Genomic DNA, 24,211 nt, shown 5'->3' with positions numbered 1-24,211 from the left:
AAGTCTTGAGGGCAAACGAGTCGAGTCAAGTCTCGACTCGGTTGAGTCATTACGAGGCCTCGCTGGTATTTTGTGGCAATTCAAAGTCAGATCACAAGTGCTTTTATAGTGCCTACAAGCAACTTGTAAGTGGTTATGAAACAGTCTGAATGTAATACCGATGCCTCTACGTGACCGATAAGTAAACAAGAACGTCAACGAGAAGATCGGCTTTTTCTATAAAGGTATTCTTGGTGCACCGGGTCGGATTCTGTACAAAATCAAACCGTGCAGTTTCACCAGCAACCCAGATCTGGCTTCGCAAGTCCCCACTGGGAGCCGAAACCGACGCCACGCTGCCCAAGGTCCAGGCCGTATGCGCGGGCCCGCTGGAGGGATGGGAGGGCCAGAACCAGGACTGTGGGGGCAAGTCTATCAGACCCTGTAGCGGTAAAAGGAAGGGAATCTGGTGCTCGGGAAACACTACCGCTTTCATCCACAGGGACCGCCACCAAAAAAACACCACAAAGTGACATTTCTCATAGTAACTTTAAAGCTGTTCTGGTTTTTTTATCCAAATCCAGTCTCAAGTCATTCTAAAGTATTCTTCAGTCAAGTTTAATACACTTGTTTTAAAAGCTCCCCAAGGCAATCCAAGGCAAGTCCCATACCATTCCTATTAGGATCATTTCTGGGACTTTCTGGGGCAGGTGAAAACTCGCCTTGAATCATTTTGCGTCAAATTAAGTTTCAAATTATTCAAGACCTGCAGCAGTCGACTCCGTGTCAAACTCAGATCCTTGAATCTAAGTGTCAAGTCTTCGGCCTTGCAACCAACGGAAAGTTCAAGGCTTTTTTGAAATCTGACATTCGTGTGACCCCACAGCAGTTCCTCAGCGCTCAGGAGGGTCGATGCTCTAAAACTTCAGCCAGTAAAAAATTAGCGAAAGCTGGTTCTGGTGAAATCCGAGAGTTACAAGCCCGCCGTGACCCCGCAGACAAAAAGGAGGTCGGTTTCCTGCCTCGGAAGCTCTGGCGGATCGACGGGAGATTTATGCAATGTGGAGAAATCAAGCGTGAGCGAAAAGACGTTCTGGTTGCAATCTTCAGACTAAAAAAAAAAAAAAAAGCAAATGCCTGGAAAAAGCTTGATATCGGATACGGTATGCAAACATGCAACGCCTGAAACAACGAATTCCTTGTATTATACTTTCCAAAAACACATCAGGTAAACACACTGTTTAGCACAAGCTCAGAGGCTGAGAAGCGTCTCATATTTCCCTTTAGCGTTTTCCTAGACTCACACACACACACACACTCACACACACACACACATGGGCATTGTGAGCCCAGTATGTTTTCATTGTCGCTGGTGGGAGTTAGACTGTGAGTCATAACAATAATTCCTTCCATATGTGAGCGTGTTACCGCTGTGAGAGAAAGAGAGAGTGAAGGGAAAGGAAGGAGAGAAGGAACGTGGCTTTTCATTCACGCTCGCGAGCAATGTGGCGTCTGCAAAAAAAAAAAAAAAAAAAAAAGAGAAGATGCCGGAGGTCGCGGACTATAGTAGAGTTGATTGAGGAATGTTTTTTCGGGTGGGGAGGTGCGGGAGAAGGAGCAAACACTGGGTTACTTTGAGGGAGGAGGAGGGGTTACAGAATGTGGCCTGACTCAAAACAGACAAACTCTTTTTGTTTTTTAAGAGAGGAAAAGTCACACATGCTTTTTAAATGCTCACACCCACCTTTGACCTGAAACGTTGCCACAGCAACAGGACAGGCAAGAAATAAGTTAAAGTAAGTTAGAAGAAGGAATAAGGGACGAGAGGTAGGAAAAAGGGAATATGGAGGAGAGTTAGGAATATAATTTGATCATATGTCGCTTAATACCTGCGAGAGAGAGGATATAGACCTGACAAAGGATTGATTAAGGTGGGAATAAGTTGTTTTTTTATCTAAACAGATCAGCTGCTAGATCCCTCTCAGAGCCACGTCTCTCCTTCACCTAAATAAGTTTGCTTTTCTATATTTAGACCCGTGTTGTGTAGCGTACTTTATCCAGCTTGGATTTCTCAGTCTGATGAAACAGTGGACTGTTTTCACAGTAGCTCGGCTGTTGTGGTCATCTGCCCCTTTTATTTTTGTTTCTGTCTGACTCACGCTCTGACTCGCTGCAGCCATCCAGAGTCTTCTCACTGTGTCATGCCAGCTAAGCACTTTTGCACTTTGGAAAACACTGTGTGAGTCACATGACTGACATTTGTATGCGGCGCTGGCTTTCGGCCAGTTTGAGCCGGCGAAATTGTGCCGAGTCGGTTCTATAAATTCATCTCGAACATTGCCCGTGTGTGAGTGGGAGCAAGATAGGACTCTAAAGGTGATATTTGTAAAAGGGCACTATATCTAAAAAAGGTATAGAGAATGTATAATTTTCTATTCATGCATTCACTTCTTTCTCCTTGTCATCACAGTCTCAGTACCTGGGCTGCTTGTTCCTTCACTCCGGTTGGCCTCTGTGTTTGGGCGAGAAGGTGGTCGTGCAGCTCTCCACGCTGGACTGGAGGATCCTGCGCAGTAACGACTTCTACCTGCAGGTGGTGCCCTTCTCCACTCGCTGCCCACGACTGGCCCTGAAGTGTCTGGCCCCCGGGGGGCGCACCGTTCAGGAAATCCTGGTACCCGAGTCGCAGCACCCGCTGGTCTTCACCACCGAGTGGCTGCACAGCGTCAACAAGGAACGGGGCCACAAGAGGGAAGGTAAGGAACCTCCTTGGACCTTTTTGTTGGGGCGTTTGGTATTAGCCAAGTCACCAGGATAAAACTGGCATTTCTAATAAATGTTTCTACCCTCTCTTTGCACAGTTGGAGGAGGACTTGACACCTGCCTGGTCAGCACATGTGATGGTGTGGTTCGACTTCCGTGGAAGGAGGTTGTCTACCCCAAATTCATCCACGACCCGTCTGAGGAGCTGGGCCTGATGTCCAACCACGAGGGCACCACATCCGGTCGGCTGCCCAGCGAGGGGGGCAGCAGCCTGGGGGGCTGGGGTGGCTCATCCTCCGGAGAACCAGACTCCTGGTCCTGGGATGAGGAGGAAGACGACGGTTTACCCCCAGACAGCTTGGACACTGAGCTCAGGCTACCCAGGCGAAGGCGCAGCGAGGATGGGCTCGGGCGCACGACAAGGCACCCTCAGCTCGACGGGGACTATGTGGAGCTACTGGAGCCCAGACTGGGTCCCGATGGAGGGGTTGACACAAGGCAGAGGTACTTGGAGATGCACGGGATTTGTAAGACCAAGACTTTGCCTCTGTGCAGGAGAAGCAAAGCTATCAAACTCCGGAAGGGGAGAGCTTGGGGATACGGGCGACTGGAAGGGTCGGGAAGCTTTCGAGCTGCCAAAAGAGACGTGGTTACCTCAAAAGGGGACATTTTGCCACCTCGGCCTCCACCAGTACCCCCTGAACCTGGCAGAGGTAGGCGGTCTTACTCCTCTTCTGTCCATGACTCTGATGAAGGAGATAAACTAAGCAGAGACTCAGACGGGCTGGAAAGCCACCGGCTTTATTTTGACGGCAGGTTCAAAGAGAGGAGGCCCGGTGTGGGCAAGGAGAGAGACAGCAACGGCCTCACGCCAGCATGCAGAGACAACCACAGGGGTGTAGACTCGGAGAGCGGCAGCAGCTCGGCCGCAAATGAAACGCTCGACTTGACGCAGCGCAAAGTGGGACATGTTATAGAGGGCCACTCGGATCACGGGTCTCATTCAGACTCGGTTTTTGAGGATACGGATAAACCACTGAGCGGAGACAGTGACACTACGACCCCGACGTCAGACGCACCGGAGCGACCCTTCGCCGCAGTTCTAGAAAGTGGAGAAATCACTAACGGTGGATCTAAAATGCAGAGTTCATCCGATGCGAAGGTGACGGAGGAAAGGGACGACAGGAAGATGGAGGACAGAATTTGTCCCAGAGGAAAGGAAGTTAAAACCGCAGGATTCAGAGCACCGAGGTACAGATTTATTTCTGATTTGTTTCGGTATCACATTGGTGCAAACTCTACGTGCAGGTTGTCCAAACTTGAAACCAATGGCACAAAAGACACCATCTAAACCATTCTGCAGGTGTCCAAACAAAATCAATTTCTAGAGTGATGCACATTATTAACTCTGTTGTACCTCATTAGTACCTTCCTGTGCTTTGTCTTCAGGAGGAAAAGGAAGGGAAAGGGGGCCAAAGGGAGGGCTAGGTCCGGTGGCCGTGCACACCAGAAGGGATCGAAACAGCAAGGTAAAGCTGCTCAACCGAGTCCCGCCACCTGCTCCGCTTTGACTAAGCCGCCAATCACAGAGGAGAACCAATCGGAGCAAAGGAAACCGGCAGACAAACCTGATGGAGCGCCGCCGCCCACTAATGAGGAGGCAACGAGGAAAAGCAGTGCAGGTCTGAAGGGAATTTGATGTTAATGCAGAGCATTAGGCTAAACTCCCTACAAACACCCCAAAGAATATTTTCTATCCTTCAACAGAGAACGAAGCAGAATCATTGCCCGTCTGCAACGGCCAATCAGGCACATCCTTACTTAACCACTCTAACGAGGAGGCGGGGTCAGGAGAGACAAATCCCGACCAACTGAACGGCGTTACGTCCAAAGAGCCTCCCCTGCTGAGGGAACTGGACACGGAGCTGCTCCAGTCGGGGAAGCTAAAGTTGACAGGCAGGTTACTTGTCACATGTGCATTTTTTTTCATTACGCTAGTTAGCATTTAGCTCCAAACTTAGGCTGGTAGATGTGTGACTTCGTCGTCTTTTAGTGTTGCTTCAAAAAACATTAACATACATGATGTACAACTGAAACTGCTACATTAGCATTAGCTACATAGCATTTCACTTTCTGCTTGCACCCCCCCAAAGTATTTTGGGAGGTGTTTAAACACGATTATGCCAAATAGATGTGGATGACACTGAAAAGCTAATAACACATGAACCACTGTAGCAGGAAGATTGTAGCATGTTAGCTCTCCTCTCGCGGTGCTTAACTGGATGCTTGCACCCGACCTCAGGTACGGTGGACAGGTTGGGTCGTGCTCTGGTTGTCACGGAGACAGATGCTTCGGAGGAGAACTGCTCTGAGGAGGAGATAGCCCGGGTCCTGGCCTGCTACCACAGGATCACGCGGTAAAGCTGCTTTCTGTTCAGTTGACTTTTGATTTTCTTTCTAGTTATCACCAGAGAATTAAGTTGTTAAATCCTTTAATTAAATCCCCTTAAATACTGTCAAATGTTTTCCTGTCGTCTCAGAGTCAACCTCTGCTTGTATACCCTCCAGGAAAATACAATCTTAAAAATGAATGCTGGTTTTCTGAGCCAAATGGTGTTTGACTTGACTTGCTTTTCGCTGACTTTGCCAACAACAAAAAAGGGGTGGGGTCAGAAAAGCATAAAGAAAACGTAATCAAAACCTGAACACCTGTGAGTTTGCTGCCAGTTTGCCTGCCAAAATATGTTGCTCAGGGCAAGTCTGAACAAAAGCTCCACAGCAGGTTTGGGAAGAAAATGATACTGAGACGACTAACTGGCCTAACTGTTTACCTTCCAGGTGCCATTCAAGAATAAAACTCTTCTTTTCTAACCCACCCTCCATCCGTCCTCATCAGGCCTGCAGCCAAAGAAAAAGGTCTCACGGTGTTAATGGACGGCAGGCGCTCTCCACCCTCGGCCCTCTGCCTCACAGCCCTCAAATTGTTCCAGGTCTTGGTTCCTGGCGGTCTCGGATCCGTTCTGGTTTTGGTGGAAGAGCAGCAGGAGCCCCTTTCTCACAACATCGAAGGAGCCGAGGTGACCGCATGCAGTTGTTCGTTCCCCCTCGGCTCAGTTTGTTGCGTGTCTTTTTTTATTATTTGTGTTAAAACGCAGGTAGAACGCCCACGACGGACTTATAAAAACATGAAACCCCGTTGGCCGTCGTATTTGAAATCCTAAATGTTGCATTTTGCATTCTCCTTGAATCCTAATGAACCTCATTTCCACACATCTGGAGTTTGCAAATCACCCTTCATTTCGCCGGCGTTGCAGCTCGTTGCATTGATCTATCCTTTAATTTTCCTTTCTCTTAGCGAACACCAAAGCTCTTAGAACGCTTCAAGGTAGCAGCGTGAGCTTCGTGTCTTCTCCCCCTTAAGTTATTTAGTTAACATTCGCTTTCTTTAACCATCTGTTGCTGTTATTCTTTTTCCCGGTCCGTCCAGATCCACGTGGTCCGAGGAACCGGGGTCCTTCAGCAGCATGTTGACAAGCAGCAGCTGCCCGAGGAGATGGACGGAGACTTCAGCCACGCTCACGCAGACTGGCTGGCCTTCAGACTGGTGAGAATCTGCTGCAGAAGCATTTCCTCTTCATTTCCTCCCGTTTATTTCTTCTTTCCCGCCATCGTGTTGTTTTCTATTTTCCCATGACGGATCCACTCGGACTGATTTACTCACTTCGTTACGTTGCATTGATGGACTTTTTTGTTGTATTTCTAGTCATTCCTGTTGCAGAATCACAAAGTCTTACATGCATACTTTCATTATCACAGCTGGAGACGCTACACAGTCTGAAAATCTGCCATTTGTGTCATCTGGGTTTGACTTCTGGGTTTGTGTTTAAAATATGACGAGGAAAAGTGAGAGGAGAGGCTGGGTGTTCAGGATAAATCAAGGAAAGGAGGACAGAAGAATCTTAATGGCTCTTTTTTGGTTGAGGTTGCTTAATGACCTCTGACCTCTCTCACGAACTTCAAAACAACAAAGAATGTCTGTTAACAGTGTCTGCTTTACTTCCTGTTTGTGTTTGATGGACCTTATTTCCTCTCTTTCAGAGCCTGGAGAGTCTGACGGAGCGCTGCGAGAGCGCCCTCGCCCTCCTCGGAGAGGCACTGCAGTCGATGGAAAGTGAGCCGATGCCGGACAACATCAAGGTACCGACCCGCGTCCAGATATCGCCGTGTGTGTAGTTGTAGAAATATGAATGACGTTGTTCTCCCGCAGGCCGTCCCTCTGAGCATCGACAAACACAGGCAGCTCATGGCGAGCGTCCTGGTGGACGAGCGCCTGACCGAACCACAACAAAGGGGCGGGGCTTGGCTGGCCGGGCTCACCAACAGCGCGACCGGACTGGCGCAGAAGTCGCCGGACTGCAGGTGCCAGGATGAGAAATGTGGTGCTTTTGTTGTCGTATCTTCTGCAGCTTGTTAAGTAACTTAATATTTAGTTAATCCAACACTGACAATTACCACAGTCAGTGAATGTATCTCCGTGATATCGTATAATAATATTCAGTGTGTGGACTTTATTAAGACTCACAGCAGCAACGTGGGCATCTGCATAAAGCTTCTGATTGTTATGATGCTAATGAGGCTACATATACATATACTATTAGACATGGGCTTATTGTTGAGACTATTTTTAATACAAATAAAAAAGAGAGTCCTGACAAACACAACTCTCCTAATTGGGCACTCAGACTCACAGAAACCACATCACACCAGCAGCTCTGGTCCCGAGGGGGGGCAGGATCTGGATCGGCGTGTCCTTTGCCTTCCCAGTTGTTGTGTTTGATTGTCTTTTTTTATGATTCGTTATGAGTTATGGGTTAAAAATACTCAAAGTTGTTTTGTTTTCAGCCCATCCCAAAACAGCAAAAAGCAGAAAAAAAAGAAGAAAAGGAATGTGAAATTAACATCAAACTGCAGCTTAAAGACGATCTGAAGACGGCCGTGTGTGTAGCTGGTTTTTCTTAGTAATGAGTTTTGGCTCAGTGTAGAAAAGAATGAGGCCAAAAACAAATATATAGGCTGATTGCTGATTTGATTGCCTTTACTTTCTTTTTCCTGCCTGACATCTGGTCTGCAACGCTCCTTTTGGGTTGTTTTTCACCTTTTTTTGTTGCGTTCTCACTTTTTTGTCCCGTCAGAGCCGCCCTCGCCGCGACCTCCAAACTCTACGACAGCGTGGACGACGCCCTCCACCGGCTCGTCCGGCTGTCCAACCAGAGAGGTCGCGACCTGGAGGCTCTGGGACGGCTGGCGGGGCTGGTGGACAAACTGGAAAAGGTGCGTTTTCTTTTTCCTCTCCTGAATGTCATGAACTAAACTACTGTATAAACTATGAAATAAAGCCAACGTGGGATAAAAGATGGAAGATTAAAATCTGAGCTCTGCCTCGTCTCCTTGGATAATATATATATATATATATATATATATATATATATATATATATATATATATATATATATACTGTATATATATATCACATTTTTGGGAAACTAAAAGCACATCGCTGCTAAAGGGAAAAAGGCTTTAAAGTCAACTGTCTTTGTTGTTTTTATGATCGTTAGAAGCCGATTTGTAAAAACATAACGTGATTTATGAAGCAGCATGACAGAAATGCGAGTGATCGCCATCCATCTCTTCTCCTCATACATTCCTCCTCTTTGTCCCCCGTTTACACTAAAAAGCTGGTGTCCTCCTCTCACCCCTCTCTCTTTTAACCCCAGTGCGATAAGGAGATTGAGCAAGTCCAGGCCAAGCTGGAGGACTACAAGGACCCCCCTCTGTCTCTCAGCAGACTCTCACTCAAACAGCAGAAGTTCAAGACGTTCAGAGAAGCAGCCAACGTGAGTGTTGCTCTTCATTTCCTTTTCTGCTTTTATTTCTAGATGTTCAAATATACTTTTTTCCACAGCGTCTTCAAATTGAAGCCACCATGTGTGGGGTTTTTAAAATCCCTTACTTTGGCACCACCCTGTGGTAGCATCAAGACTCTGAATCCTGTTAGACCCCTAAGACACATGTTGCTCAGACTTACTTACTAAAGGACTGGAGAACTCGCTGTTCAATGGCACACTTGTGGCTACGGGCTAATGTTCCCAGCCGAAAGCCATTATTCCGTTCGTGATTTCCCGACTGGTCTCGTCAAACCTCCACGGTAAACACTCCAGGGTTTGTTCCCAGACTCAGACCCTCACTGTGGATCTCCCTGAATGCTTTAGGAGCTGCACAGCGAGACCTTGTCGGTGCTCAGCGCCTTGGAGGGCTGGTGCGAGCTGGACTGGGCGGGCCTGAGCAACGTCCAGATCCGGCTGCCTCCGGTCCGGGAGAAGCTGAGAGACATGTCCCACTGTCTGTCCGACTGCTGGACCACCCTGGACAACACGCAGAGGCTGCTGTCCACGCTGACCGAGGTGATGCTGCGCAGGAAGCCTCGCCGCCGCGCATTTAGGGTGTTTAAGATCCCACGCTAATGCTCTCAAATGTTCCACAGGCTACCCAGTGGTGCGAGGTGGTCTTCTCCACCTCCTCCTCCCCTTCCTCGTCGTCTTCCGCCTGCCCCCTCGCCTCCCTCCCGCCGATCCCGCCGTCCCGCTTCCAGGACGCCCGCTCCTTGGCCATCGAGTTGGGGGGCGGGCCTCTCCTGGACCTCTGGACCCAGACGGTGGAGCGCTACCAGCGCACCGTGGCGCAGGTCAAACCCCGCTTCCTCCAGACGGACAGGGCCCAGAACCAGGCCCAGGGGAGGCCGAAGACGCCGTCCGCCACCAGCCTGTGGGACCTGATGGGTCCCGAAGGGGAGGGCGACTGGGGATTGGGGGCCGGAGGGGGCGACGGTGGGATGCAGACCTGGGGTTCCCTGGCGTCGCTGTTCAGACCGCAGACCTGCTCCACGCTGAAGATAGGCGAGGAGAAAGTGAATAAGAAGGAGGGAGCAGGCGGGGGAGGAGCTGGCGGAGCTGGGGGAGGGAACTTCCTGCAGAACCTCCTGAATCCTGCAAAGAAGAGCGTGAGTTTCAGCTTCTTTTTGTCTCATCATTGAAATTTAAACTAAATCTAAGTTCTGTATCAAATATATCGACATTCAGCCCCCAGAGACGCCGCTGCCTTCCAAGCCGCCCAGGAAGCGCCACCCGAGCTTCGACCTCCAGGCTCTCCTGGCCCCCCGCCGAGGCACGCCGACCCCCAAACCCGAGTCCCCCGTGGGCGGACCGAGCCGCAGCTCCCCCATGTCCTGGCTGGGGAGGCGGGCGGTGGCGGACCCCGTGGTGACCACGAGCATGGCCGCGGCCATCCCCGGGTGGGGCGGCGGGGGAGGGGCCGGAGGCGTGTTGATCCGAGGGGTGGAGGTCAGCAGCAAGGAGGTGGTGGACCACACGGGGTCGCCGCGGCAACACGTGCTGCTGGGGCGGACCGAGAGGGAGACGGGGACGGACCGAGCCGGATCGACCGCCCAGAGGTTCGTCTGCGTCGTCTTTTCTACACTTTGGTGTTCGTTTTTATTTTTCTGGAAACTCAAACGGCCCGGCGGGCGGTCTGCGTTGGCTGGGAGGCGCTGAAACGAGACCAGAACTATAAATTGCATTAAGAGAAGGCCGAGATGAAAGGGAAGAATTGATTCATCGCTTTTGACATCAGTTGAAAGTCTGTTTCACAACAGTTTTATCAGCCGCCGTGCAATCTCCGATAATTTGATCTGAAGCGTTTCATCTCTGCTGTTGCTCACTGCTATCTGCACTTCCTCTCTCTCCAAAGTGTTTTTACTCATTTCATCATCTCCCCCCAGTAAGCTGTACCTGCTCTGGTGCCGGATGCTGAGTTCGGAGAGGCAGTACGTTGCCATCCTGAAGGGGGTGGAGGAGACCTACCTCCCCTTGCTGGAGCTGTCAGACGCCCCGTCCTCCCTCCGGGGGAAGGCCGACGCCGTCTTCCCCGGCTGGGCCGGCCTCAGCGCCTTCCACTCGCAGAACCTGCTCCCGGCCATGGAGGGCGCTCTCGTGCAGAGTTTGTTGCAACAGGACTGCTTCAGCAAATACGTGAGTTCAGGAACGCAAAAGTCAAAAATAAGAAAAGTTCACTCTGTTTTATGAGGTGGTTTTCTGTCAAACTGAATAAAACATTTTTAAGGACCTCATCGTACGTTGAAGATGTCTTTGATGCAGAAATCAAGTTAAAAGTCAAGTCAAACCTGTCGCATCATTTTAAGGATGGATTTTGTACAGGAATCAATTTCTTTTTTAGAATTTTTTAGTAATCTTAATTTTTAATCATATTTACTCAAACGTTGACTTAAAAACGGGTAATTTTAGAGAAATCATAGTCAAAGAAAACTGTAACTGTTACTAGTTCATAAAAACATTTATTTAGTCATCAAATTGAATCAAACATTTTCAGTCAATTTAGTTTCACCAAAATATCCCCTTCTCTGTCTCCCAAGCCCTGTTCTTGTCATAGCTATAATCATATATAATATAATACAAAATCTACAATATTACATGTTGATAAAGTCACAGTTAGTATTTAATAATCAACCTGTATTAAGTTGTAGTTGAACAGAGATTGTTATATTTATTACACACTTTAAATAATAATAATTTGCCTCACTGACTCATCAGATCAGATTAAAAAGATGATAAAAAAAGTTCTCCCTTCTCTACTTTTTACAGCGGGAGCAGTTCCTGCAGTACTCCCACTACATCAGGAAGAAACCAGACCTGGACTCTCCGCTGGTCTCGCAGGCCACCGACTTCTTCAAGGTGAGAGTCATGAAAACGTTCTCACACTCATCCCAGTAAAAGGCTTCCACCAAAGAAAATAGTCCCTTTTCCACAATCTGTTCAAACACAATGCGACTCATATTTTGGAGCACATCACAAGCACAAAGCAATTAAAGTTGCTTTATTCCACGGCGGCTGCAATTAAAAAAGAACGAGCTGTGTACAGTAAAGCTAATTACATGTTTAATGTACACTAGAATAAAGCCAATTAAAGGCGGATTATAGGGAAAGTAATTTGAGCTTGCGAGCCACAATTAGCTAAAACTGATCCGTCGGCGTCGTGCGATTGCTGAGAGGACTTTTACAAGCAGAGATCACAGCGCTTAAGATCTCATTCAAGTTGTCAAGTGTCTCTTAAAAGGGAGCACTACTAAGGGGCCGCCACCAGGGGGCGGCGCCAGTTCACGGCTCCCACACGGCAGCTGTTAAGAAGAGGGTTTATGGGTATGGTGATGATGGCGAGGATCGTTATGGCGATGAGGATGACATGAGCAGTTGGAAGACAGAGGGATAGATTGTGATGTCATCAGGTTTTGTGTTTTTTTTTTTTTCAACCAGCATCCAAAACAATTTTGCTTAATGGATTTTCTGTCATTTTTCCATGGATGTTGTGATGTTTTTGCTTGTTTTGTCCCTTTTTGTTTGATTTAGTTGCTTTTTTTTAAAATTCCACAGCTTTTTAGTTGCATTACACATACTAGCCTAAGTAGACCACCACTACTTTTTAAATTCTGTATAAGCTATTTTAAGCCTGAATGTGCCTCCCCCCCTCCTCTCCCCCACAGTCCAAAGTCCCCCCAGCCTCCCCCCTCTCCCCCCTGTCCTTCCCTCACTGTCTCCAGGCTCCCACCCAGAGACTGGAGCAGTACTGCGAGGCCCTGGAGGAGCTGGGAGGGATAAACCCCGCCTCCGACTCGGCCCTCTCCATCCTCAGACACGCCCAGCGGCACGGCGAGGACCTCAGGGCCAGTGACCTCATCGTCGGATGCCCGGTGAGAACGCCTGTCCCAGTTTATGAATCAAAGTCCCACTTTCTTTTTTCCCTCCGAGGGGAAGAAACTAACTCATCCTGATGAGGTCAGGCTGAGACGGGACTGTGTTCATTAGTATTTATATCTGGGATTTAGTCGCTTTTATTTGGAATATAAAGAAAATACAAATGCTCTTTTCAGTTTGAACAAATTTACTGCTGGACGATGTTACGAGGAAGTTTATTGCAAAGTTCAATGAGTCAGAAAACACCACATTCACTTGCCCCATATTGTGCTCCTCTGACACAGCAGTATCATTCAGAGCTAGTCGTCACACACACAAACACACACACACACACACACACACACACATTGTCCTCCCCCTTTCCGTAGGGGAGAGATTACGGCAGCACAAACACTCCCATTGAGCTACTTCAAAAAGCTCTCCAGAGCGAAAAGAGCGTAAGTGCAGGTGTGTGCACGTGGGCGGGCGTGTGCACGTGGGCGTTCGTCGAGTGCAGCGAGCATCGCTCGCATCATGACCCGCATCTCTCGAGGTTTTAAAAATAAACGTGTTCTGCGTAACCGGTCGCTTATAAACGATCGGCCCTTTTTTACTTTTATTGGCTGAGTTGAGAGAAAATGTTCACCCGGTCCTCATGTTGTGTTGCCCTGTCTCCTTGTGTGTTGTGTCGCCCTGGCTCCTTGTGTTGTCGCCCTGTCCCTTTGTGTTGTGTTGCCCTGTCTCCTTGTGTGTTGTGTCGCCCTGGCTCCTTGTGTTGTCGCCCTGTCCCCTTGTGTTGTGTCGCCCTGTCTCCTTATGTGTTGTGTCGCCCTGTCTCCTTGTGTCGCCCTGTCCCCTTGTGTTGTGTCGCCCTGTCCCCTTGTGTTGTGTCGCCCTGTCCCTTTGTGTTGTGTCGCCCTGTCCCCTTGTGTTGTGTCGCCCTGTCTCCTTGTGTCGCCCTGTCCCTTTGTCGTGTCGCCCTGTCCCTTTGTGTTGTGTCGCCCTGTCCCCTTGTGTTGTGTCGCCCTGTCTCCTTGTGTCGCCCTGTCCCCTTGTGTTGTGTCGCCCTGTCTCCTTGTGTCGCCCTGTCCCCTTGTGTCGCCCTGTCTCCTTGTGTCGCCCTGTCCCCTTGTGTTGTGTCGCCCTGTCACCTTGTGTCGCCCTGTCTCCTTGTGTGTCGTGTCGCCCTGTCTCCTTATGTCGCCCTGTCCCTTTGTGTCGTGTCGCCCTGTCCCTTTGTGTTGTGTTGCCCTGTCTCCTTGTGTTGTCGCCCTGTCCCCTTGTGTTGTGTCGCCCTGTCTCCTTATGTGTTGTGTCGCCCTGTCTCCTTGTATCGCCCTGTCTCCTTGTGTGTCGTGTCGCCCTGTCTCCTTGTGTCGCCCTGTCCCTTTGTGTTGTGTCGCCCTGTCTCCTTATGTGTTGTGTCACCCTGTCTCCTTATGTGTTGTGTCGCCCTGTCTTCTTATGTGTTGTGTTGCCCTGTCTCCTTGTGTCGCCCTGTCCCTTTGTGTCGTGTCGCCCTGTCTCCTTGTGTCGCCCTGTCTCCTTATGTCGCCCTGTCCCTTTGTGTCGTGTCGCCCTGTCTCCTTGTGTCGCCCTGTCTCCTTATGTCGCCCTGTCCCTTTGTGTCGTGTCGCCCTGTCCCTTTGTGTTGTGTTGCCCTGTCTCCTTGTGTTGTCGCCCTGTCTCCTTGTGTCGCCCTGTCTCCTTGTGTGTCGTTTAGCCCTGTCTCCTTGTGTCGCCCTGTCTCCTTATGTCGCCCTGTCCCTTTGTGTCGTGTCGCCCTGTCCCTTTGTGTTGTGTTGCCCTGTCTCCTTGTGTTGTCGCCCTGTCCCCTTGTGTTGTGTCGCCCTGTCCCTTTGTGTTGTGTCGCCCTGTCTCCTTGTGTGTCGTTTAGCCCTGTCTCCTTGTGTCGCCCTGTCTCCTTATGTCGCCCTGTCCCTTTGTGTCGTGTCGCCCTGTCCCTTTGTGTTGTGTTGCCCTGTCTCCTTGTGTTGTCGCCCTGTCCCCTTGTGTTGTGTCGCCCTGTCTCCTCATGTGTTGTGTCGCCGTGTCTCCTTGTGTGTCGTGTCGCCCTATTTCCTTGTGTCGCCCTGTCTCCTTGTGTGTCATGTCGCCCTGTCTCCTTGTGTCGCCCTGTCTCCTTGTGTCGCCCTGTCCCTTTGTGTTGTGTCGCCCTGTCTCCTTATGTGTTGTGTTGCCCTGTCTCCTTGTGTTGCCCTGTCTCCTTGTGTCGCCCTGTCCCTTTGTGTTGTGTCGCCCTGTCTCCTTATGTGTTGTGTCGCCCTGTCTCCTTGTGTCGCCCTGTCTCCTTGTGTCGCCCTGCCCCTTTGTGTTGTGTCGCCCTGTCTCCTTATGTGTTGTGTCGCCCTGTCTCCTTGTGTCGCCCTGTCTCCTTGTGTGTCGTGTCGCCCTGTCTCCTTGTGTCGCCCTGTCTCCTTGTGTGTCGTGTCCCTTTGTGTTGTGTCGCCCTGTCTCCTTATGTGTTGTGTCGCCCTGTCTCCTTGTGTCGCCCTGTCTCCTTGTGTCGCGTCGCCCTGTCCCTTTGTGTCGCCCTGTCTCCTTGTGTTGTGTCGCCCCGTCCACTCGTGTCTCCGCTCGTCGAGCATCGAGTCCCTCGGCAGCGTTACATAAGACTTGGCGTTCGTCAGCCTCCGAGTCGCAGCAGCACAAAGTCCTTTTTAACCCTGTAATCGTCGCGAACAATGAAGTCACATTCTGCACAAAAGACACGAGTCAGCCGGCCAATTAGAGCGAAGATCCAACAGACAGAAGAATCTGCGTGGAGGGGGGGATTCAATGTGTCAGCGTGCACGGCCCCGTAATTATAATAGCACTTTGGCCTTGTCTTTATTGACTCTTTGAGAAGAGTGTGTTTCAGTCTTTCGCAGCTGAAATTTCTCCCAACGAGAATAAAGTGAGACTGTAAAGAAGAGATTTTTGTCCCGGAAACCGAGCCACAAAGAGAGCGTTTGGCCAAAAATGAGCATCTGTCAGGAAGTAAACGGAGTCCATAACCCCCATGAAGACTTTCTGTTCCTTGTTTCAAGAACACTAAAATTAAACTAGATTGGAAAATGAGTGAAATATTTCAACCCACTGGCAAAAAAAAAGAAAAAAGACATGATTTAGTGCTCAATTCGAGACTAAATGGCCTCTTAAGATATAAATTAAGATGGTATCTTTTGCAGATTAAAGCCGTGGGGCCCGGGCCTCGGGCCAAGATAAATGCATCCTAAAAGGTGTGTGTGTGTGTGTGTGTGTGTGTGCAGATCCCGGCGGCGGAGCGCGGCGAGCTGGTGCGGCAGGGCGAGCTGACGGTGTGCGGCGGCGCTCGCAGGAAGCGGGCGGGCGTGAGGAGCGTCTTCCTCTACCAGCACGTCGTCGTCTTCGCCAAGCAGAAGAGCGCCGGGCCGGGACGCTCCACCTACAGCTACAAACACAGCATCAAGGTCTCTCTCCCTCCCTCTCTCTCTCTCCAGCCTCTCTCTCTCTCTCTCTCTCTCGTTTGACCACGGTCTCCGGTTTGTGCCTGCAGACGGGGGAGATGGGTCTGACCCAGAGCGTTGGCGGGGAGGGGGTCCGGTTCGAGATCTGGGTCCGGCAGGCCCCCCGGACCAGAGACTGCATCACGCTGCAGGCGAAGGACCGGGAGGACAAAGCGACCTGGACGCGTGACATCGCCCAGCTGCTGTGGACGCACGCCATCAACAACACAGGTACGGTTCTGACCTTTGACCTCGGAGGCCTTAAGAGACCTAAAACCCTTTCACAATGTCGGATTGCAAAAAGGGGGAAAGTAGCAGCACACGTAGGAGCGTTGAATTAACCAGCAACTTAACTGTGCGTTTGAGTTGCATTGTGGGTAACGTAGGATTCAAATAAAGACATTACAGTAAAAGGCCGAAATGTTGTCATGGCTAATAAAATGCACCGCAAAGACAACAGCCAATGACGTCGTCTTAATCTTGTAGTTCATTGGCTCCCAGATCCCAGCATGCACTGGGTGTAAAGCTTTGTTATGTGGGCATTTGTAGTCCATCTCAGAGGTTTTATGTGTTTAAATGGAAGATAAATCCGTGTAACTTTATCTGGTTTTCTACGTCTGACATCATATCCATGAAACCTTGTGTCTCAGGGTCGCTTCCTGTAGTCGGCTCAGATTACAGCATCACACAGGATGAGGCGCTCTGCAGCTGGCAGAATACAAAAAACATAGCTGTGTGATTTCTGTATGAAATGACATTCATGTTTCTTCCCCCAGAGTTGTGTCTGAAGGAGTCCCTCTGCATGGGGATCTCCAGTAAACTGCTGCTGGACGCGGCAGGGACTCAAGGATCAGAACTGGACTCCATCTACAGCCTCAACGACAGAGGTGGGGTTCCACAGGGATCTATGCAAGTTGAAACTGTGGCTCCAGGAAGTCCGTCGGTTTTACGTGACCAGATCAGATTACAGGATTGTTCAAATATGCTGCTGTAATCTCAGAAAACCAAATGGGTCCTGGGTGCTTCTCCCCCTTGTGACAAGGTAAAAAAAAAAAAGTTTTCTGGCGCCCCGGGGCTATTCTATGAATGTCTGATATTTGACTCACACGGAGACATTTTGAAGAGCTGTGACATGCCTGCAGAGAATATGTAGCTCAGTGTTTTACTTCTGCTGTGATCAAACCCCATCACACCCTTCAGTCCCGCGTCTCCCAGAAAACTACTGCAGATCACAGTACTACGTGGGATCATATTAGTGGTGGTTCTGTTGGAGTACTTCAAGTGACTGTGAGGTTATGAAACCAGTTTATACAGATTACTCCATATGACCTATATACTAAATCAGACCATCAGTGGGAAGACGGGCTATTTCTGTTTAGAGATTCTTAATCATCGGAGCCACTGAGTCAAAAATCATGCATCAGGCACAGGAGAACCAGAACCAGGACCTGCTCAAAGGCCACAACAATGGGAGACCAGATGAGTTACAAGTAAAACCAAACCAAAAAGAACCAAACAAATGTGACAAAGCAACAGCCGCGTAACAGAGGAGGCAAGAAGTGAGAAGGATCCACTGATGAGCTTTTATACCCGGAGCCTCAATCAGGCTCAGGTGTGGCTCCTCAGCCGTTAACGGCCTCCAAGACCAGGACCAGGAACACAGAACCCTCAATCCTTAAATCAAGTAACATACAAGTAACTCAGTCTAATCCAATGGGATTTAAGTGTTTATCAAAGTGCTCCTTTAATGTTAATGTAATAAGGATCCCTTTTCCTGTACATGACAAATATTTAACATAAATTATACATATTTTATCAAATCTAAAACTTAATTGTGAGTCTGTCAGTGTTCAGACAGCGATCTGATTTAAGAGAAATCTAAAAAAAATGAGTAAAAGATACTGGAAAAAAATCATCATCTTGCTTCTGAAATACAATAAAAAAAACACACAAACGCAGCTATAATTCCTCAGATTCCAGACCCACCATCCAGCCTCTGAAGCCCCCCCCCCCTTCCAGAGCCAAAGTGATTTCCCATTCACACACTCGGTGTAATACGCATACTGCTCACCAGGTGTCTCATTGAGTGTGGCGGCTCAGGATTTCAATGCATGAATTGTCCTTCGGGACAGAACGGAGTGTTAGAAATTCATTGAACGGGGTGAAAAAAATGCCTTCTCTCGCTCTCTCTCTCTCTCCCTTTGTCTCTCCCACACTCGGTCTGTCCCCGCTTCAACAAAACATTATGATGCAGTGATTTCTTTGCACTCTAAAAGTATAATCACAACGCTGAATGGAAAAGGCAAAGATTTTTCTCCCAGATATTTGATGCCTGGAGCCACAGACACAGATTTGAAAGTGTCCTGATGTATGTTGATGCTTTCTGTTGACCTCCATCCGCCTCTTCGTCCATGTCAGTCCACAGTAGCTGCTCAGACTCCTCCTCGGTGGGCAGCCAGAAGGAGGGGGGATCCCCGGCGTCAGGGAGGGACCCCAGGAGGAGCTCCGGATCAACAGGTTACTCCCAGGTGGGGTTCACAGTGACAACACACCTCCAAATATCAAGGTTTTTTTTTCCAGGAACAGATCACTTATGTCAGGTCGAGTTGGCCAACAGAATGGATTATTACATTGATATCGAGGCTGACGAGATAGAGAGGAACAAATCTGGTTCTGAAGAGTGAAGCCGATGCCGCAGTGCCTCAAACTTGCATTCTCTCCACTGGCCATTTGGGGGCAACTCCTCTGGTTGCAAACAAACAAAAACAACAGACAAAACACCATCATGTTCATGAAGTTAATTAGAAAGCAGGGGATGCTTTAGGGGCGGGGCTACCTTGTGATTGACAATGGCCTCGTTCCCGTCGCTACCAATGCAGTTAGCTACTAAATTTAGCATTTCGCTGTAAAGTTGACCTCAAATTATGAGGCTGACTTTGTCAACAGCTTCAAAACAGGAGCCAGATGTTCGTCAGATCCACCCGTCACTCCTCCGCAGTCCAAATATGGTCACATGGATCCAAATACCAAACTTGAAGCTCTTGATACCTTCAATGATGCCTTCAATGATGCCTTCAATGATGCCTTCAATGATACCTTCAATGATACTTTCAATGATACTTTCAATTAACCTTCAATTAACCTTCAATGATACTTTCAATGATACCTTCAATGATACTTTCAATGATACCTTCAATTAACCTTCAATGATACCTTCAATGATACCTTTAATGATACCTTCAATTAACCTTCAATGATACTTTCAATGTTACCTTCAATGATACTTTCAATGATACCTTCAATGATCCCTTCAATTAACCTTCAATGATACCTTCAATGATACTTTCAATGATACCTTCAGTGATACCTTCAATGATACTTTCAATTATACCTTCAGTGATACCTTCAATGATACTTTCAATGATACTTTCAATGATACCTTCAATTAACCTTCAATGATATCTTCAATTAACCTTCAATGATATCTTCAATTAACCTTCAATGATACCTTCAATGATACCTTCAATGATACCTTCAATTAACCTTCAATGATACCTTCAATTAACCTTCAATGATACCTTCAATGATACTTTCAATGATACCTTCAGTGATACCTTCAATGATACTTTCAACGATACCTTCAATGATACCTTCAATGATACCTTCAATGATCCCCTCATTGATACCTTCACCTCGGCTGGATAGCGGACGCCACAGTGAATGAGGGGAGAGAAAGTCGGGTTGGTGTTCTGCAAATGTTTCCGGCTGCTCTCCAACCGGAGGCTTTGCAATCAGAAATCGCTGAAATGTGTCATTTCCTAATCAGTAATTTGCCTGATCTTCATGCATGGCTCTTTTTTTTGCACGCATTTGAAAGCTCATTTGTAGGGAACGTTCTCCCACAACTATCTCCTGTTTTCTTCCTGTATCACACATTGCATATATATATAATTATTATTATTTATTTATTTTTGTACAGAATAGAAAAACTCAAAATGTCCCCCCGGCTGCTGTGGAATTGCAGCCATTTGAATGTCTGAGATTAGTGGAGTCGTTGTGCAACAACTGCTGCAATTTCAAAGAGTCGATTTATGTAAAAAAAAAAAAGAAGAAGAAGAAAAAAGGTCCTTCAAACAGCAAAAGTATTTCTATATTAGTACAGTGAAGACAATGAGTATGCATCTTCTAAAGAAAACAGCAATACCTGCCTGCCGTCACCATGGCAGAGTTTAAATGAATTTGCTCTGCACACACACACACACACACACACACACACACACACACACACACACACACACACACACACACACACACACACACACTCAATCTCCTTATCTAGCAAACAGAATATGACAGATTGGCAAACAGACCGCGCTGGGAACAGATTGACAGACAGACGGACACACGCAGCCCAAACAGATAGGGCAAACACACAGACAGCGATACGCACATATTCAACAACAGAGGGAGGATTGCTCTGGCACGCACACACACACACACACACACACACACACACACACACACACACTTACAGAATAGAAGAAAATGTGACTGTTTCTGTTTTCCTTTCTCCCCCCTCAGAGCCAGTCTCCCTCCACAGCTGTGTAACTGTCATCTCATGGAGAGTAAGTTACTACCTTTTATTTCTCTTCGTGTTAACATTCTGACATTTCATCATCTTCATTTCTTTTCTTTTCTTTACAATCAGAAACTGGACCCAGGACTTTTTTTTTTTTTTTTTTTTTTACAAAAGCATCTCTATCGGACTTCCGGGGTGAAAAAGCTGAACTGGACTTTCGAGGAGCAAGAAGACATAAAGAGACTATTTGAACTTGCCCCCCACCTCCCCTCCTCCTTTGCCCACTTCACCTCCTTAAAACACATAAATGCCAGCAGATTAGCCGGAGCAGCGCTGACCCCTCCCAGCTCTGATATGACCCCCCCCCCCTCCCTCATGAAGAAAGGCTCCCATAAAAAGCATCAAAAGTGCCTGTTTACACCATGACAAGCACCAGCAGGGCTCTCTCTCTCCCTCTGCGCTCCCTCTCCGCCATTTTGGATCTGCCAGTCTCAGTTGCTGGCAGAGTCATTGACACCAAAGGCACTTCAGCCACACAGTGTGGCCATTGTCTGCCCCGCGGCTTCCCCACTAGGCCAAACCACTTGGTCTGAACCACTGACTGCCCCCGGTGGGGGAGAGGGGAGGGGAGGGGAGGGGGGGCATCACATCACATGCTCCGGCATCTGATAATAAACAGGAAGTAATATGCAGGGGCGTAAATCCATTGCAGATTTGGAATGTATTATGTACTTTGTCATTTTCATAACTGCTGAATGGAGTACTGTAGGCTTTTTCCCTCTACCCCCCCACATACCCCCCCCCCCCCCCCCCTTTTTGCCTGTGTAGAAATGTTTGGCATTATAGGTGTGATTGCATCTATGTAAATGAGGCATGGGTGGTGTGACACACACACACACACACACATGCAGTCATTCTTATTGTTATAAGACAGTGGAGCTCTATTCACACACACACACGCACACACACACACACACACACACACACACACACACACACACTCAGAGCCTGGTACAGTGGCTGAACCAACACAAGGTCACGTCTAGATCTTCGCACAGCAACGAAACCTTTTTTCTTTTTTTCTTTTTTTTTACAGTCTCACATCCGGCCGTTTGTTTAAGATAAAGACGTAAAGAACGTTATGTCGTCTATAGAAAGTGTAACTTATGTGGGTTTCTTCCCGTGCCTTATACGTATATATTTTAACGCCTTTTTTCCAACATACGTTCCATATTCTACAAGCCAAAAAAAAAGGTATAAAATGGGTGTCTGTGCAATGTTAATTTTTGTCTACAAAGTGGGTATTGTTGTTACATTTAGCTTTTTTTTTCTCTTTCCATAAAATGGAACAAAGGTGGTTTTACTGGTTTTGTTTTTACGCTTGAAGACATGAAGCTACATCCGAGGTAAATTGACTTAAATCTGACTTTGAGGTTTCCTGGCTCTTTTTTTAAGCTTCTGGGTGGATTGAAGTGTGAAGAAGTCTTATTAATAATAATAATAATAATAATAATAATAATAATAATAATAATAATAATAATGACTTACAAATCCCAGTGTGATTGTTACATGTGTGTTTTCCTCTGTTTTGCCAGGTGCTAGATGAGATCATAGATACCACTCTCAGCTAGACGGCTAGCTTAGCTTAGCTTAGCATAATGATTGGAAACAGCTGGCCCGTCTCCGTCTAAAAAGGTGACAAAAACGACCGTCTTAGATCCCTAATTATCACGTTACGTCCTGTTGTTTTATCGGGCAGAAGGAAAGCAGCTTGTGGTTTATAGGGAGCTTGTAGCGGACTTTTTCTTGGCCCGGGCACGGCTACTTCCTGGAGTGTTATCGTCGAGTCATGTTTCCCCTCCTGAAAAACAACATTTTGGTTTTCCCAGCAAATGAAATGAGGTGATTTTTAATGAGCTTTATTGCTCTCAGCTAGGCTAGCTGTTCCCCCCTGCTTCCAGTCTTTGTGCTAAGCTAAGCTAACAGTCAATCCTTTCATCCAAACTCTTCTCTTCTCCTTTAAAACATCATATCTCAGAACTAAAGGATCTTGCTGAATGATGATGACCTCTGTAGAACGATGCAGCCCGAACAGAAAGGTAGAAATATTTCACACGGCGATGCGGTTCATATTTCAAAGCGGCGGACTCGAGGTACGTTACGAAAAATGAAAAACGCCAGCAGGGAAGTTCGGCCTCCCATCGGACGTTATCAGATTTAAACATGTTTCACATCTACATTCAAATTCTGAAAAAAATAGCAAATCAAGCCGTTTTTTTTTTTTTTTTCCTGAATCAATATGTAATTTGCCAGCGTGGAGGACACACACACACACACACACACGCACACACACACACACACACACACACACACACTCACACACACACACAGCCTTTAGCTGTTTGCTACAATGCGTTGTATTGGAAAGCAAATGTAATGAACGCCATCTTTCATCCTCACTGCAGTATAGATTGTCATATGCAGAATCCCAGTATTAATGTATAGAAACTCTCTCTCTCTCTCTCTCTCTCTCTACCACACACTCTGCCTGATGTTTACATTTTTTATCCAGAAGGAATGTTGGAATGTTGATGCATGTTATGCTTACTTGATGATTTTTTTGATTATTATTATTATTTGAATTAAAACATGGTTTCCAAAAAAAAAAGCTTTCAGAGGAGGATTTTAAGAGGTAGGGGGTCGCGACCTCTAAAGGGCCCGTAACCTCGTAGCCGTAACGAGCGGTGGGTCTCGTCCGTGAAAAGCCAGCTGTGCTGTTTGCTTGCTTGCACCGGGGCCTCACACACACACACACACACACACACACACACACACACACACACACACACACACACAATGATTAGATAACTACAGTGCAGCGCCATATCAAATAGTTCCAGGGATCAGATTCTCTAAAAGGAGGGAGGGCAGTTTGAGAGAGAGAGTCCATCTGTGCATGTGAGGGACATAGAGAGAGGAATGAGAGATAAAGGGTGGGTAAAGAGGGGAGGATGGGGGGGAGGAGGGGGACAGGAAGGGGCAGAACTGAGGGAGCGAGAGAAAGGGAGCGACAGAGGAGAAGGACAGGAGACAGTAGGTGGGAATGATGGGAAATGAGCGAGGGCGAAGGGGCAGACAGACAGAGAGGCACAGTCAAGGGGGGAGAGAAGGAGCACGAGGGGGGAGGGAGGGGGGGGAGAAAAAAAGAGAGGAAGAATAGAGACGGGGGCTTATAGAAAGAGGGAGACACAAAGTGGAGTTAGAACTTTTTTTTTTTCTCCCCTTCTCGAACGGAGAGAACTAAAGAGAGAGAGAGAGAGAGGGCGAGAGAGCTGCAGAATGGGTGAAGGAGAGAGAGAGAGAGGGCGAGCGAGCAGGGGTAAAAAGGGGGGATGTTGACAAAGCAGCGAGACTGTGGCGAACAAAGAGAACGTGAAGAGAATGAGTCGGGGGAAACATCAAAGGGATTTTTCAGGCCCGGTTACCGGGACAACAGACATTTGCATGCGATTAGCTTTTTACATCATATTAAGAAGGGTTAGGGTGAGGGAGGGGGAGGGAGGGAGGGAGGGAGGGAGGGTGGTGATGCAGGGAGGGAGGGG

The 24,211-nt window shown here is 48.0% G+C and overlaps 1 protein-coding gene across 1 annotated transcript in view; it reads left to right on the top strand.

The window, feature by feature from the left end:
* The window catches only part of arhgef40 (Rho guanine nucleotide exchange factor (GEF) 40), a 29,168-nt gene extending 7,582 nt beyond the window's left edge, over window positions 1–21,586 (top strand). Inside the window, exons 4-26 of the mRNA XM_084002502.1 lie at window positions 2,450–2,735; window positions 2,841–3,993; window positions 4,192–4,424; window positions 4,510–4,698; window positions 5,045–5,159; window positions 5,639–5,819; window positions 6,230–6,346; window positions 6,841–6,939; window positions 7,010–7,161; window positions 7,935–8,073; window positions 8,517–8,636; window positions 9,012–9,203; window positions 9,284–9,799; window positions 9,879–10,249; window positions 10,577–10,826; window positions 11,457–11,546; window positions 12,353–12,559; window positions 15,815–15,994; window positions 16,081–16,261; window positions 16,807–16,917; window positions 18,449–18,558; window positions 20,612–20,655; window positions 20,739–21,586. Coding sequence (XP_083858628.1) covers window positions 2,450–2,735; window positions 2,841–3,993; window positions 4,192–4,424; window positions 4,510–4,698; window positions 5,045–5,159; window positions 5,639–5,819; window positions 6,230–6,346; window positions 6,841–6,939; window positions 7,010–7,161; window positions 7,935–8,073; window positions 8,517–8,636; window positions 9,012–9,203; window positions 9,284–9,799; window positions 9,879–10,249; window positions 10,577–10,826; window positions 11,457–11,546; window positions 12,353–12,559; window positions 15,815–15,994; window positions 16,081–16,261; window positions 16,807–16,917; window positions 18,449–18,558; window positions 20,612–20,638 — 5,019 coding nt within the window. The 3' untranslated portion in view covers window positions 20,639–20,655; window positions 20,739–21,586. The remainder of the gene's footprint in view (window positions 1–2,449; window positions 2,736–2,840; window positions 3,994–4,191; window positions 4,425–4,509; window positions 4,699–5,044; window positions 5,160–5,638; window positions 5,820–6,229; window positions 6,347–6,840; window positions 6,940–7,009; window positions 7,162–7,934; window positions 8,074–8,516; window positions 8,637–9,011; window positions 9,204–9,283; window positions 9,800–9,878; window positions 10,250–10,576; window positions 10,827–11,456; window positions 11,547–12,352; window positions 12,560–15,814; window positions 15,995–16,080; window positions 16,262–16,806; window positions 16,918–18,448; window positions 18,559–20,611; window positions 20,656–20,738) is intronic.
* Window positions 21,587–24,211: the final 2,625 nt, after the last annotated feature.

The sequence above is a fragment of the Eutrigla gurnardus genome (assembly GCF_963514095.1).
Source record: "Eutrigla gurnardus genome assembly, chromosome: 23".
NCBI lineage: Eukaryota > Metazoa > Chordata > Actinopteri > Perciformes > Triglidae > Eutrigla > Eutrigla gurnardus.
The sequence above is the reverse complement of the archived record's forward strand: the minus strand, read 5'-3'. Positions and strand labels throughout refer to the sequence as shown.